At 34.1% G+C, this 17,460-nt stretch overlaps 1 protein-coding gene across 2 annotated transcripts in view; it reads right to left on the minus strand.

The window, feature by feature from the left end:
- The window catches only part of GRID2 (glutamate ionotropic receptor delta type subunit 2), a 1,503,942-nt gene that overhangs the window by 629,607 nt on the left and 856,875 nt on the right, over positions 1–17,460 (minus strand). For both annotated transcript variants that reach the window (XM_086704576.1, XM_086704575.1), the window contains exon 5: positions 1,195–1,248. In XM_086704576.1, coding sequence (XP_086560702.1) covers positions 1,195–1,248 — 54 coding nt within the window. The remainder of the gene's footprint in view (positions 1–1,194; positions 1,249–17,460) is intronic.

Genomic DNA, 17,460 nt, shown 5'->3' on the forward strand with positions numbered 1-17,460 from the left:
ATGCATATATACAAGGTGTGTATATATCTATATAATCCTTGTGTTATAGATAGACCTGAACCTATGATGTAATATGTTAATTATAGCTCAAAAAAAAAGAACAGAACTAAGATTCTACCAATGTATAGGAGACACAACTTGAAAAATCTATGACTTTTATTGAAAAATCTAGATTTTTATTTTTCTGCGTAAAATCAATTACACTCTATGAACTTCATTCTCTCAGTGTTTCATAGAATAATGTTTATTATTCAATAAATTAACATGTGAGAAAGTGATCTGTGAACTTTAATGTGCTATAATCATTTTTGTAGTACCTTTTAGTAAATGTCAGTTGTCAGCAGTATGTTAAGAGTATTAGGTAGTATCTCACTTAATTTTTATAATGAACTTATAAAGTAAATGTGATTGAACTTTCTGTACAAATGAAAAAACAGACACAGGATGATTATATTATATATCCATAGTAACACAGCTAACAAATAAATAAAAAATTCTTTTTTTTCATGAGCAATAGATATATGAATACTAGGTCTTTTTGGGGAAAATTCATGTGATCTCATTATTTGTCCATGACTGATTTGTTCATTGTCCTTTCCATTTCTGATTGGCAGGTGCCAATGGAACAATCTATCTCACAGAGTTCTCATGTTATAATATATTTTTAATCTTATGTATTGTCTTTACAAAAATCAATAAGCTTTCATGAGGAACTTGACAACTTGATGGATTTTAAAATCATATTTCATTGTGAAAAGAAAAATATCTATTTTTATTTATTCATATTCATCTGCTGAACTATTTAATCCTCGTGTGAGGGGGGTGGGATATAAAAGTTCTAGAAACAACATTAAAATATAAATGGAGCACAGGCACTCCACTGGGAGGAATTCAGTTTGTTCACAAAGAACTGTACTTTTTATAAAGATGATTTCCCAAAGCAAGCAGTGTATGCCAATGGAAAAGACTAAAAGATACTCAGTGGGAAGATGATCTCCATTTATTTTATTCATTCAAAACCATTTATAATTTTTTGAAAACTCCTTACTCTATTTTTAGTTAGCATCCACTCAGGAAGCTGAAAGTTTACTTTGTGTTCTGTTTCCTCTTAGAACTCCAAGGCCATAGGAAATGCTGTGACTAAATATATGAAAACAGGACCCAGAGTTGACAATAAGGTTCAGTTGGTGTTACCTCATTTATAATGATCCAGTGACAGTCAAAAGCAACCAAATTAGTCTCCACAACCTAGAATAGAAAACAAACCAGCTATCAGTCAGCATTAACAGTGAAAACCAAACCAAATCAACTGAACATACTTTGCAAATGGCGAACAAAACAAAACAAAACAAAAATATCATATATTACAAAGGTCTTTGTTGTTAATTAAAGATGGAAAACTTAGCAAAACATTATAGAAGCATTTGTGTTCAATATGTACTATTAGCACTGTAGACTTGCTAATTAAGTTTGAAAATCAATTCATCAAAAGCCTAGAAAAAAAAATAAATAATGCTATACAGTGATTTAACTGCGAGTGTAGTTCAGATCACATTTCCTCTTCCAAATCAGCTTTTATGGCTTTCTATCTAAGTACATAACCCTCCACAATCTGGCTCTAACTTAACATTCTTATCTTTTTCTATTTCCCTGTGTATATGTTTGCCATTTTCTTAAAGTAAACTGCTCCATGTTCTGAAAAACTTTGTGCTGTGTTCCCTAAGGAGATTCAATTGTAAAATTACCTGAATGTAAAAACTAAAAGCAATAAACATTATATTAGCATTAAGTTATGGGTGGGTAACTTCAGTAGCTTTTAGCTGGGTAATAACAAACAAAATTTATGTAAATGGAAAAGCAAACAATATATAGGTAGAAATCTTGGCTGACAAACTTTGAATTAATTGATTCTAAATGGTCCTTGGCTCGGACTAAAAAAGTAAGCTTGGACTAAAAAAGTAAGCTGGACTAAAAAGTAAGTCCAAGCTTGGCTTGGACTAAAAAAGTAAACACACAGCTAGAGTGTGTGTGTGGGTATGTGTGTGGGGGGATGGGGTGTGTATAGTAGAGGTAGCTTTCATATCTGTTTCCACTCTATCCGATTTTATACATATTTTAAGGCATGTTGTTATGATTCATGCCATGGGGCATACAGGCATATAATAGGTGAGGCTGTTTTGTAAGAGATATTGCTGATATTTTCAGCGATAATACCCAAAGGTTATTTTTAAAAATTTTTTAAATGTTTATTTACTTTTGAGAGACAGAACACGAGCAGAGGAAGGGGCAGAGAGAGAGGGAGACACTGAATCCAAAGCAGGCTCCAGGCTCTACGCTGTCAGCACAGAGCCTGATATAGGGCTCGAACTCAGGAGTTGTGAGATCATGACCTAAGCCAAAGCTGGGCACTTAACCGACTGACTCACCCAGGTGCCCCCCAAGATTGGGTTTTAAGCAAAGATGGCTTCTAAAAACTACCAAGAAATTGTTATAATATGGTGATTGTTTTTTCCTCGTTCTTGGACCAACTGAGAAATGACTGTTGAAAGTTGCAGTGAATCATGAAGAAACAATTGGAAATATATTTCCTGTATGATTCAATGTTTTCGGAAAGGATACAGTTATTCTCAGAATCTTCGTTTTCTCTTTTAATTTTAGTATAAATTTTGTACTTTTTCCATATGTGTCACATCAGTCCCTATGACTTTACTGGACTATATAGATGATACATTATCATAGAAGTGAAGATACATTATTTATTTTTAAGTTATATCATGATTATCATATTTTGAAATGCATATATTTTCAATTGACATGTGAAACAATGTGGAAAATGTGACTGCAGTTTTCGGTTTTACTAAGAAATCACTTTATAGCAATACTGACAACATCTATCTCTAATTTTATGATTATATTTCTTTACCATCTTAGACAAACCATCATTAATTTATTAGCAATAAAAAAAATGTTAGAAAGTAAGCAAGAACTCCATAAGAATTTAGAGAAATACAAACCAGAGACTGATACAAGAAAAGTAGTTCTCTGGATAAGATAGAAATGCATTTTTTTAAAAAAATCCATGACTAAAAAAGAGAATAACTAAAATTTGGAAACAGCAAGAAATCAGAAAAAAAAAAAAAAAGAAATGAAAGCCACAATGTAGACTGAAAGTAATATTGAAACAATGTCAGTAGTAGAATGAAGAGATGACTCAGCTTGGGCAGATTAAGCAACATTTGGGTTATAAGAATTCTGCATTAACTTGTAGACCTTTTTAAGTGAAAAGTTGTCTCATACAACAGCATTTTGTAAAAGAGGGAGAGGGTAAGGATTACGATGGTAACTCACTGATAATTTGTCTAGACCATAAAATTTACTCATTTCCACACTCTGACCTGAAATAGCTTTCAGGCAAAGCATGAAACATATAGAGGTACAAGCTCAGTCTTGTGTTTCAGTAAAGGAGAAAAGCAAATATGTCATCTAAGGCCATGATTCTATTCACTATACCACCTTCCCTTGCTTAGGATCAGCAGGGAGATAATCTTCTTTCACTCTTGTCTTTAAATTTCACTCATGAGCATGAACACATCAGACATTCCACAGTATAAATTGGAAACAAGAAGAAAGATTATTAGCACATTACTGCAGATAAAGAAAGAAATCATTTACTACGATAACTTGCGTTCATGGAGCAGACCATACTCCTCCACTACTACTTAATGTGGTATTGTGCTAACCCTGAAATAAACCTCTTGAAACATCACACTTTGGGTCTACTTGTTAGAGTAATTTAGCCTATTTTATCTAAATGCAATGCATTTTTGTTAATCTTAGCTATGTACCTTTTTCTAACCTTAATAAACTTTAATAAATAGCTCATTAGAGTAATTTTAAATTCTGTGATTTTATAAAGGCATATAATATTTCAAAACCATGCAATATTTGTTGACCTTTTCAAAAATGTTGAATGTTCAGGACTTTTTTTTTTTTTTTTTTTATGAGCCCAGTTTTCTTTGGGGAAGGAAAACAAATAATACCAGAAAGATTCTTAAGAATACAAAGGTAGACAGGTCTCATCCCTTTCATTACATACCAAAATATACATATATACACAGCTAAAATCTAAGTATCACTGTGGCACCATTTTATAAAGAAACTTTGAAATTTTTTATTGCTACGTTGTACACAAAATGTTAATGCTTTCACTCATTATCTGAGTTAAGGGCCACTAAAGGAGAAGTATACTTTTCTTAGGTTTAGGTTAACATCTTCATGCATAAACAAGGAATTGGCAAGAGTTCTCTGATTTTCTAATGACTGAATGTTACTAAAAGTAAGCAATGTGAAAAAGTCACTGATTAAAAAGGTAACTGATATCTGTAATGGAAGGGATAAAAAGAGGACAGGCAGTTTAGTAGTTTAGACTTTGAAAACCTGGTAGGCTTTGAGTTCTTTTACTTATATGACTAGAATAGGTATATAAACAGATAAAATAAGGTCTACTACTATAACTATACTAGTATACAGTGTGTGTTTGTGTATATATACACAAAATCTACTATACCTACAATTGTGTATAGTGTGTGTGTGTGTGTGTGTGTGTGTGTGTGTGTGTGTGAAAGGTAAAATACAACAGAGTTAAAATAAAACATAGAAAGGAGTGGGAATGTTGTTTATGCTTTTCACATATTATCACACTGAGCTAACATATAATGAACATTCTTAGAAGAGACATATTTAAATAAAAAAGAAATTCTCAGCTATTGGTGTGTATAACAGATGCCAATTAACTACTGTAAATCCCAAATCAATTCATCTGATAATTTTTCTATTTTTTTAGTAGTATTAATCCCTTTCCACTTGATACACTTCAGTTCAAGTTACACTGTATCGGACTAGTGTCATTATTAACTTGAAGAATTGAATTACTTCTGGATATAGGATTAAGAAGTGATTGTAAGATACCTTAGGATTTTTTAAGCCTTTTTATTTATTTCCACAGTTATGTTAGAACTCAAACAGTGAAAATTGTTTCCTTTCCCCATCTTCCTTACCTAAGTATCTCATTTCCTTTTGTGGCAGTAAACATATTGAAACCAATGAAAGGGATTAAGAAATTGATTGATTTTTTTTTTCCTTTTTTCACTGGGAATCTATTTTATAACTGAGTACATCATTGTTATAGTTATGTGTTCTCATTCTGTGGATTCTCACAAGTGTCTAGCAAGTTAGTAAACACTAATTGTATTTTTTATCCAAAATTCCAAAAAAAAAATAGATTGCTATGAAATATTGAATATCCTAAAAATAATACACACACACACTCACACACACACACACATATATACACATATACACACATGTACATATATACATACATATACATATATTCATACATATATGTATATACATATACATATGTATTTGTACATGTACATATATATACATATACATACATACATATACACACATATATATACACATATATACATATATATATATATATATATAGTGATATATGGTGATAAGTGATAAGAAACACTCCTGAAAAGATCACATTATGCTTGGGCTATGGAATCAGCATTATGCTTGGGCAAGTCAGCAAGAAAAAAACTATCCAATGGAAACTCCTGTATGTTTGGTTATCAAAATAACAGAAAGGAAGTATGGATTTTCCTTTGTAAACTGTTTCTTATCTCCTTACTCCATGCTGCTCTGTTATCACTATACACGTACATTATGTGTTAATACATGTGTTAATAATGTAAAGGTGCATGGTGCCTGTTTACATAGAGAGTTGTTTCCATACTGATGCAAGGTAACATAGTTATAACAAATGAGATTACCCTGCCTCCCAGGAAGCTGAGCTTACTTTAAGGGAATCGAGCAAAAAAGGGGGAAAAAATCAAGCCCTGTCAGGAAGACAAGCGATGAGTAAGGACAGACCATCTGTCACTGGCAGGAACTTTAGAACTTCTGAATCTTTAGAAAAGCCTGACAATTTATCACCATGTCTTCCATCATTTGTCCTCAGATCTTTAGATGTGCTAAATATAAGACAATCGGAAGCAAAGAAATTGCCAGAGCGTGTTTCTCACTGGTTATAAATGTGGAACGGTTCTTCAGAGCACAGAGGACAATTTAATTGACTAAACAATAACAGCAGCATGCTGTTTTTCACTCAACCTTGTGGCTTAACTAAATTAAACTTGTTCCTTTTGCAGGATGTACTAAATATTACACATTTATGCAAAGGGTTCCAATGCTCTGTGCATCTGCAACAGCAAAAATATCAGGTGTTTACTTTCTATTCCTGTCTATTCTGAATTGTCAGGTGGAAACATGCCTGGGGAAGGACACCAACAGCTATGCTGGAACAAGGTACCAGAGAAATATTAAAGAGCTACTCCCCTCCTGGCTCCTCATCTCTAGCAATGTTATAGCTTATATCAGTATTTCTGGAACGGTATTCCATGGGATGCTACTTCTGCTAAAATTCCTAAGTGTTCCATAGCAGGTAGATTTAGAAATGTTAGGTTGACCAAATTAAATAGATGTCATTACCGTATGACTCCTCAAAGCTTTAAGCAGGTTCATATCCATATTGAAATATAATTGACATAAAATTATTATTAAGATGTAATATTGTTTTTATTTATTAATATGTTGGGACATATGGCTTCAGACTTACGAGCATGAGCTCTAAAGTAAAAGAGTCAATGCCTCCATTTGCTTCCAATGTGACTTTGAGCAACTTACCAACCCCATAAGCCTCAGTTTCCTCATCTGTTACTAGAGTTAATGCTAGTGCCTACATAATAAAATCATAATTAAGATTCAATGTAACAATGGCAAACTCTCAATAAATACCAACTCCTCCATTTTAATTAATAGTCTTTATGAAATTCCAGGAGAAGATATTTGGGATGTAGCATCTTCCAAATTAATTTGATCATGGAAACCATTTTTCCTACTATAAATCCTATGGGATTAGTACTTTTGGGGAAATGTAGACTAGAATATGCAGTTAAGTTAGCCACGTATTCCTAAGAGTCCTAAAATTTTATTGAAGCACCATGAGGAATTTTGTAACTTTAAAATCATGGTCTTAAAATAATCCTACAGAGAGTGTGATGAACAGAGGACATTGTCTATAAAATGATAACAAATACAAAAACAAAAGTCAAATTATCATCTATTATATAAAACTTAAATGCATATGTCATAGCTTTAGGAAAACAGTGATTCTTTTCTCCTTTTAATCATTTTCCCTTCCTAATTAAATAAAATAAGATAAACCAAAACAAACTGTTATACTCCAATAAAGTATAAAAGGAAATGTATATAAAGTTTACAGATATAGTAGTATTCTTAGGAAGAGATCAATGGATTTACAGTGCAAACAATCAGTGTCCTGAGGGTCATGTATGACTAAAATGCATGACACAAAGTTCTCCTAAAAAAATGCAATTAATACTCTAATTCTTCAAAACGCAGAGTGAAAAGACAAAACTCTAGCCATCTTAAGGTACAGTCAACCTGGGATTCATTTCCTTTGTTTTTTTTTTTTTTTTTCTCTTTTGTAGATAGGTTGATTTTCATTTTTCTTCTCACTAGAACCTCCAAAGCCACAGTACAGGAAGACACTGGGGTATTACTACTTGTGCAGATTCCATTTTAAAATCCCAAATATATCCAGCAGATGGCATCGGTAATCCCTCGAACTGATATTGGGTAACATGGGGATATTGTGAAATGACTGTCTTGTTTGCATTTCCCCTTGAGCTCAGCATGGGTCCCCAACTCTCTTCTGTTCTTATCCAAGCAGCTACTATCTGCCATCCCACTCTGTGCCTTTTGCTTTAGAATCTCTGCTCTGATCTTCCAGCTGGAAGACCACAAATACACTTTCATCCAAATCCTCTTGCCATTACTGCCAAAGTTATTTCATAAACGGATATGCTAGAATTATTGTTACTGCTGTGCAGTTGGGTCTTCCCACACCCCCTGGGAGATGGAAATATGCCACTGCTGAGATTTGGCCAACAGTATGCTACCTGCTATGCTTCTTAATGTGGAAAGATGGGCACCAACACACACACACACAAAATAGAGAATCTGCATTCATCCTATGACATAGACTGGTCTTCCCGTGTCCTAAATTACTGAATTGAAATTGAACAATGATTAAAAGTGAATTCATGATTTCAACACTTTGTCTGATGAGGATGTAAATAAAGATGTGACAATTGTTTCCAGTGCAGGGATCACTGTATAACTTTAAATCTTTCTGAATGTTTGCTTGCATTGGTGTTCTTTTAGATGTTCTGCTATAGTGATTAAGAAGTACTTATCCCAAATCAATTAGGAAAAGTAGTGTTTGTTGAGAGACTATTTGTCCTTTGCTGTGCCTGTTTTACTACATGCTAATATGTTAACCTTTGGCACAACAAGGGAATTACATTCAAAAAATTTTTTAACTGTGCTTGTTTTTTGATAGCTAAATTGATCCTTGACAGCGTAAATTGATTCCTAAGTATAACTGGAAAACAAAATAATACAAGTTCTTACTTGATTTAAAATGATGATTTGGGGACACATTGACACTTAATTGCTGGGATTTATGAAATGCAGCTTTCTTGTTATCTTGAAGCAAATAAAGGGGGAAAAAGTTTCTTATAGAGAAGTCTATGGATCACATGAAAATGTAATATACAGGCTTTTCACCACTGTGAACTTCCATGCTTTGCCTTTTTTTTCCCCCTGGGTTCCTTTTGATCTCCTCTCTACCTTCTCTCCTCCACAAAGCGTTTGTTTCTCAAAAAGCAGACTGCAGTAAATGCCAAATCCTTTCCCAACCCTTAACCTTCCCTAACCCCAGGAAGGATGTCCCCAAGCTGTGCTAATCTAGTGCTCTGAATGAAACTTTATCCATCCTTAATTAAATTGTGTTTAGCTATGTAAGAGACTATGAGAGCTGTGTTGTGTTTTATATTCCCCTTATGCCCTCTTCTTCAGCTGGATTGGCTTCCTTGCTGGCCCTCCGGTACAGTCCTGTTCTTGCCCTTGCTTTGCCTCCTGAATTGCTCTTCCCAGAGGGAGACAGGTGCATACACACACCCTCTGCACTTCATGTGGGCCTCTGCATACATCTCACTTCATCAGGCGCGACTTCTCTAATCACTCACTCTTGCTCCCCCATGCACTTATCCCACAGGACACACACACACACACACACTCACTCACTGCCTCTTTCTGTGTACTAGGGATATAAATTTCATTGCTAAGAATTTCATTTTGATCACTGGTTTCTACCCTTGGAATAATCAGTGTTGTATAGTTGAGATTCAGTAAAAATTTGCTGCCAGGCACAAGGCAGATTTTCACTAAATGTTTGTGGAAAAAAGACAACTATATAGCCCTAACTCATGTTTATATATCATGGATATCCCTACTTCACCTAGGGCTAAACCATTTGATAAACTTGTATTGGAAGAAAGCCACTGGATGGGCTTTAATTTTTTAAAAACATTAAATAAATAGAAACTTTCTTCACATTTTCTCAAATGAAGAGAACTTGACTATTTATGTGGTAATGAAGTATGGAATTACATTCAAAATTTCTAAGGTCAAAAACCTCAGCATTTGGAGGGTATATGGTATCAGGAAAAAAACCCATATATTCTGAATAACGAGGCTTGAGTTCAAATACCAGATCCCCTTACTGATATTCAGCGATATTACTGACTTTGAGTCTCAGTTTCCTGATTATAGGAATAATGCTTTTATCACAGATAGTGAGGCTTAATTAAATAGATGAATGTATCTAAAACACCTGGAACATTGTAACTAATCAAAAATACTAATCTCTTTCCTTTGTTAACCTCTCTCCCTTCACTAGGTTACTGCAGGATTTTTAACACTAATTAGGTACATTTATCCAATTCAGTAATGTTTATTTAATGCTATTTACAGTGTATCTATAATAATAAAAGCGAATACTTACTGAGCGCTTATTACATGCCAGGCACAAACTGCTTTTACACATACGATAACTTATTTAATGTTCACTATATCCTTATGATGTAACCACCACATTTATGTCCACCTTACATAAGAAACTGAAGAAACTGAACCCATGTCATAAAGCTGGGTGTGTAAGCCAGGATCAATAGTTAGTAAACATCTTTCCTATATAATATTTTCATAGCCTTCTTTATCCAAGCTTCAGAAACCATCATCTTTCTTCAAAATGAAAACAATTACAGTTAAACTGAATGTTGTATAACATTGTATGATACACCCTGGTGTTTTATGTATTTAAACTCCATTGTATAATGTATTTGTATTTACTGTGCACCTGTGAAAGAGAATTAACCATAGGAAAATTTGAGAACATAGATGATTTTACCCATCATTCTACTCCATGACCTTTTCCTTGAAGCAGTATAAGAAAATTTGTTTTTCTTTAAGTTACTCTTAATTCCCATATTCTTTTAGAATGTGAGTAGCTTGCTGTACTGATTAACTGACCAACATTATATATAACATCATACACACACACACACACACACACACACACACACACAGTGCAGTTATTGCTTAATCAGAGAAACATTATCTGGTCCTGTCCTCTCTTCATAACAGAACTTTTGATTATCACCACAGATGAAGGGTCAAAAGCTTCTAGAAGAGAAAATGTACAATGCTTCTTATTGTGGCAATGAGGCAATAAGGCCATTAAACATCTAATTTCTGCAGCTAGCTAATCAGTTTTCTACTTTTCTTTGTGTAACTTTGCCATATGCTGGGTTACCAATAACTCATCATTGATGAAGCCACTGTGGAAGTATTACTCATTAAAAGACATTCTTAGTTCAAGATTTCTGTTATCCTTGGGCTTTTCTAATATTTCACAGTGACTCTGCTTTCTAGAATATCAAGAGTGGTATAAAATGTTGATGATTTTAAACTCAAAAGACTTTGCAGGGGGGAGAAAAGTATTCAAAAGGTATTTATTAATTTCGATATGCAAAGTACCCAAAAGAAAATAAGGAAATGCAAAATGCGGACTCCCATGGCCATAGTCCTAAACTAATTATTTTGGTCACTCTCAAGATAGTTAAGCTCATTGGAAGTACCATCCTTGCATATTTTATAGAATCAAAACAAGATTCACGCTTTCTGGGGTTTCTGAATTTCTCCTCTAGTTTCTTTCATAAAAAATATACCTTGTGGCCTACTATAAAAAAATGTTTTCAATGGTGTGGGACTTGACAGCATGGACACTTTCCAGAATTTCAAGCAATTGACTCTCCCGTCTGTGCTATTTCACTATGGTGAAATATAAACCATCTTTTTCTTACCACTGACAAATCACCTTATGGTGTTAGAACTGTGTTTAGTAACAAAATGTCAGTTGAAACTGAGGCACCAACTGTTAACTGCTCAAACAAAATGTCATTTGTAGAACAGAATTACAGAGTTTGACAAAGGACCCTATGCTATGATCACAGAAGGCAAGAATATTCAAAATCATCTGACACAGTTTCAAATTTTCATTGATCTTAAACCCCTTGATAAATTATTTTTTATTTTTTTTTTAATTTTGTTTACATGTATGCTTACCTGTCAGTGCTTATAATTGCACAACTTCTACAAAATGACTAGAGTTACCCTGAATGCCACTGACATTGTTCCACCTTTCCTAGTAAGGGATCACAGAAATGCCTGATTTAGTGTTACTGCAAATTCAAGTCTTCCAACCCCTACTGGACATTTAATTCTATCTAGTGATTCTTCTACGTGTATACGTAGTCAGTTTTGCCCTTCCGCATTCCCCATGGCAGTGAAGAATTCGACCTTCAGCCAGCTCCACTAGTCCATTTCCCTAACAACTTCACAAGCCATGTTTCTCCTATTTAAATAAATAATGAATAAAAATCCACAGGCAGAAATGGTTTCAAGCCCCCAAGTTCCTGCCCATCTTAAAAAAAAAACATATACATATATACATATATATATATAAAATATCTGAAATATATATATCTGGATATCTGAAATATATATATATATGTATATGTGTATATATATATATATATATATATATATATATATATATGAATAATAACAGCAAACATTTTGGGGGTTTGTAATTACCTATGTGAAACAATGGTAAACATTATAACATCTTTCACCATTTAGGTCTTATGTCAACCCCGTGAAGGTAACTGCTATTTTTCCTGTTTTAAAAATGAATAAACACTGTCTCCACTTCACTCCTCTCCTCTCTTGATAGTAAAATAGGCACTCTTCCTCCAAAGAAGACACTGGAGTCTTCTATCATTTCAATAGAGCGCCGGGTCTTTTTCCTCCTTCCTCCTTAGGGAAACTGCAACAACAGTTATTTACATACTCCGTGCTTTCCACATCTCTCCATTTACCACCTTTGGGACAATAGATTTCCTCTCACCTAACATATGACCTCTCAAATGACTTTTACAGACAATCTTGTCAAATATCTCCTGTGATTGCTTTCTCCTTTTCCTCCCATTTACATAGTGATCAGCCTGTCTTCTGTCCCCAACTCACCCACTCCTCTTTATTTGTCTTGCCTCTATGTATTTAGGTATAATTATCCTCATCATCTCTAAAAAGTTTTCCATGATCACTACAGCTTTCCCACCATAAACCCTTCTTATAAAATGTGGATATGAACCACAATCACTGAACAGATCTGATTATATTTTAATTTTTTTTTATTTGTCTACATTCTCTACCATAGTAAATGTTTCTTGAGGCAGGGACGATGTTTTATTTATTATATATTCCCAACAACTCTGTACCTGACTCATAACAGACATTAAATAAGTATTGTGGACCGGATTTAAATTATGCTATTAGAAGGTTACTTTGCCCCATAAGGTTACTGTAGATGTTAGATGGTTACTCTGCCCCACACCCCCTCAGCCCATGTGAACTGCCCTGCAGCTGCAGGTGAAAAGAGCTTCCAGAATATTGACATGTGCCACCTCAAGATCTTGTACCTCTTATCTTCTCTGCCAAAGGACTTTTTTCTAGCATCATTTGGCCACACACAAAAACATGACCTAGAAGTGGGGGTATGTTAGCATCTCTGGAGATCAACTCTCAGCCAATGGGGATGGGAGAAAGTGGATAAATGCCCCTGTCTCCCAGTAGGGGTGATTCTGAGGCATATTCCAAACAGTTTCTCAGAAGATTCCCCACAGGATTGCGCCCCATTTGTGCATATTTGCGATCCATTCCTTGTAACACATTCTTGACTGGCTTTTCTCTTTCTTTCACGTTTACCAATTCCTCACTGGCGCATTTTGGGACCATCATGGTAAATCATCTGCACCCATGTTCTTGTCTCAGGATCTGTACCAGTAACTCAAACTTATTCAGCCTTCCTACATAAAACACACCACTTACTACACATGAATAGAGAATAGTTGCTATATAGTTAAATGAAAAAGTTCTTGAGAAGTAGAAAAAGCCTTGAGAAATGAAAATTATTCACAATCTGTCCACAGGAGTTGTCTAGAATTCTCCTAATTCTAAAAAGCTTTGATGCCACTGTGTACAGTGTATTGGGGAATTCTTCACATAGGTGATTCTCAAGGCTCTCATGCGTTAGAATCAACTGGAAGATGTTTTAAACATATTTCTGGGCCCACTCCAATAGTTTCTGATTCAGAAGTTCTGGCCTGGAGTCTGGGAATGTGCATTTCTAACAAGGTCCCAGTTGGTGCCTGTGTTGCAGGTTTAGTGAATCATTTTGAGATCCACTGCTTTACGAAAAGCTCTGGTCCGAAACTGAGTGTCATGACTTGACACTAATTCTATATCCATTCAGTTACTTTGACAAAACCATTGAAGCTGTTGAGCACCTGAAATATACCAGACACAGTGCTAGGACGGGAGTTGCTTCACTGAGCAAGGCAGACCCGGTCTTCACTCTAAGTGAGCTTGCAGCCGAGCTCCACTGCAGACTATTAGGAATAGGAAAAGTACAACAGTGCTGCCAGTCTACAGGTGATACTCCTTCACAAATATGCACCTTTCCATGGGAGGAAAGACAAAATCGTTTCCGAGAGAATACAGCCATTTTAAGCCTATTGTGTAAAAATTGTTTTTTACTTGAAGCAAACTTCTTTATACGACATTAAAGTGGTGCTATTTGTACCTCAGTTAAACCTGCACAAACCATATATAAGTTATTTCAATCACATGTATTTTCCATTTGGGACGATAGGTTATTATGTACAAGAATTGAATTTTGGGGATTGGTAACCATAAATGCTATTTTGATTTTACTACCTTGTTTGTTTGTTTTTCCATCTCCAAGTGATAAAGTCAGCCTTAAATAAAGGCTACCAATTATATCCTGAAATACATCATTGAATTTGCCTGTTCATTATTTCTTATATGCCATTCCAAGTTCAACAGTAGGAATCAGTTTTGCTATGTTGTTAAATAAATTATGTGTCAAGGCTTGCTTTAACTAACTCCAGTCAGATAAAAAGAAAAGAAAAAAATATATATATATATATATTCTGAAGACTGCTGTAGGTATTTCTTTTGAGAACTGAATTTTTATTAGGAATTAGAAAATGGATCTAAGGTGTGTTTCTGTCACTAGAGTTGGGGCTATAAATGCTGTGTGGCACAGCTGTGGTTCATAATTCAAAAGGTGGCCTGGAGTTATGTGTTAGGACTTTCTTGGTTCATTATAAAGAGTTACATACTGATTTCGAATCTACCATATGTTTCACAGATTACTTAAGGACTTAGCACTGTTTCACAGCATAGGTTCATATTTAGCATAACTTCACAGGTTACTCAGGTCAGAATATGAAAGTTAAGATAGCAAAGATGGACCTATTGGATAATAATACCTTGGACTCCCTCAGACCCAAAGACATGCATTAACAGCTGCAATTCTGAGGGCCACCTGTTTTCCTCCCCAGAGCATTTGGAAATGTTCATAAATCAGGCTGGTTGAAAAGCTTCAAAAGCCTTCCTTCCTAGATGACAAAAGTATGAGAGCCTTTCCATATATATATATATATATATATATATATATATATATATATATTTCCATATATATATATTTCCATATATATATATATATTTTAATTTTATGTTTATTTTGAGACACATAAGGTGGGGGGGGGTAGATTGAGATCATGAGCAGGGAAGGGGCAGAGAGAGATGGAGACACAGCATCTGAGGCAAGCTCTGGGCTCTGAGCTGTCAGCACCCAGCCCTATGCGAGGCTCAAACTCACGACCCATGAGATCATGACCTGAGCCAAAGTTGGATGTTTAACCCACTGAGCCACCAGCTGCCCTGAGAAGGCTTTCTTTAGAAATAGTCTGGTAGTATTGTAAGAATTAAAGACAGAGACATAGTTGAAATAGATCTCTGTGCTGACAGCTCAGGGCCTGATTCAGTGCGAGGCTCAGTCTCACAAACCGTGAGATCATGACCTGAGTGGAAATCAAGAGTCAGATGCTTAACTGTCTGAGTTACCCAAATGCCCCAAAACTTTCATTCTTAAAAAAAAGGAATAAAAAAATTGAATTTAAAAGTAAAGTATGTATTCTTTTATCTTTTAATTTTCTTAAATTTTATCTAATATATATATACCATATAGATATGCACCATAACCATATTATATATATTAATATGGTTAACAACATGGTTAACAAACTTTATTAAAGTTTTTGATACTAGTAGTTACACTCCTCATTTTCAGAGCTCCTACAATCTCAACGAAGATTAATTTCCTGACATTCTTCAAATTATTTGCAATTTTTCTGATATGCCTTAGTAAAAATTACTTAATAGAAATAATTAATTTGCAAGAAATTCTGAATCATTTTGTATATATATTTTAAAATTATACTTTTACTTTCTTTTACTTACAGTTACTTTGTGATAAAAAGGTCACTGAAAATTCAAAGAAAATAATTAGGTCAAGGACTCAAAATAAGCCAATGGGAACTGTGATTAAAACAACAGCAGAAAAGAGAAAAAAAAAATAGGTCAAAGGATGATCGAATTTTACTGTTAGGAAAGTATGTCATTTTGCTAAATAATGAATTTTTTCTCTGTTCTAATTGTATTTGTAAAAGTTCACACTACTAGGAAAATCCATCTCTTTAGCTTGAGTATGACTTTGGGAAAGCTAAAAAGTAAAGCATTTTAAATGGAAAAAAATGTTCTTGAGAGTCAAGTAAGAACATTTTTAGGGTTGAGAGTTGGATGCTATTTAAAACCTGGAACATCCCAAATATTTGTTGTTTGAAATTTGAATTATGATTAAAATTATCAAAGGGTTCACCAAAATGTCAAGGGCCATCTAATATGCCAGATGTCTGAATGGAGTTGAGGAGACCATAAATCTTCAATAAAGAATAAGTTTCTCCTTGAAAGCTGAATTAAATCCTCTTTATTAAGTCAGTGGCTCTTCCAATTTATACAAATCAATAGTGGCTTTCGAGACATAATTTAATAAACTACAGAAATCTATATTAAATTCTAAAAATATCAAGGATATAAACAAAAAGCCCATATAAAGACAGTAGAGTTTGTTGCTGTTTGAATAAAAGTAAAACAAAAATGCCAGACTATTTCCTTTCTTAAGACATTTTATTTGGGGAACAAAGTATGACATTAAAAAAGAGAGAGAGAGAGAGAGAGAGAGAGAGAGAATGAAACCGCTGAACTCCTTAAACTACACAAGTTTAAAATACAAAGAGGAAGAAGTCAATTAGACAAGTTTGGAATTTAGTTATTGTAAACATGCTGATCCAAAGAGGGTAACATATCAACACCAAGACTGGTGTCATTCTCAGAGTTCAAGGTGAAAAATATATTACTATATGAGGAGGCGAGAAAACTGCTTTATTACAGGCTTTCTATTCCATTAGTTCATCTTCAAAAGCTATGGCTCTTCAGCAGCCAGTAATGGAGATATTTACATAGGACTTAAAGACTGGCAATGAATGGTGATATTGAAAAATTCCAAAAAGAAGTTCAAATCTCAACATGATGACAATGCTATATATGCTAGCTATATTTTACTTTCTGTAACTAAATTGGAAAAACAATAATGTGAAGCAGAAGCAGCAAGATCTTAATCTAATTTTTTTCTTTAAGATACATATATACATACACCCCAATATATAAGATACATATATCTTAAAGAAAAAAAATATATACAGATATATATGGCTAATGGATATATATGTGGTTTGGTGAGGCACTGAACAAAAAAGTAAAGTGATTCAGTGAAGGTAGACATATTGAATAAACAGTTGGAGCCTCTCTGGAGCCAGGAAAAAAATGTTTACGTGGCTATGGAATGATAATACTGAATAAGGATATAATTACAAATGTGTTAAAACTATTTTGGAAGGAAAGGGT

The sequence above is a fragment of the Puma concolor genome, chromosome B1 (genome assembly GCF_028749965.1).
Source record: "Puma concolor isolate L17-30 chromosome B1, mPumCon1.1.hap2, whole genome shotgun sequence".
Lineage (NCBI taxonomy): Eukaryota > Metazoa > Chordata > Mammalia > Carnivora > Felidae > Puma > Puma concolor.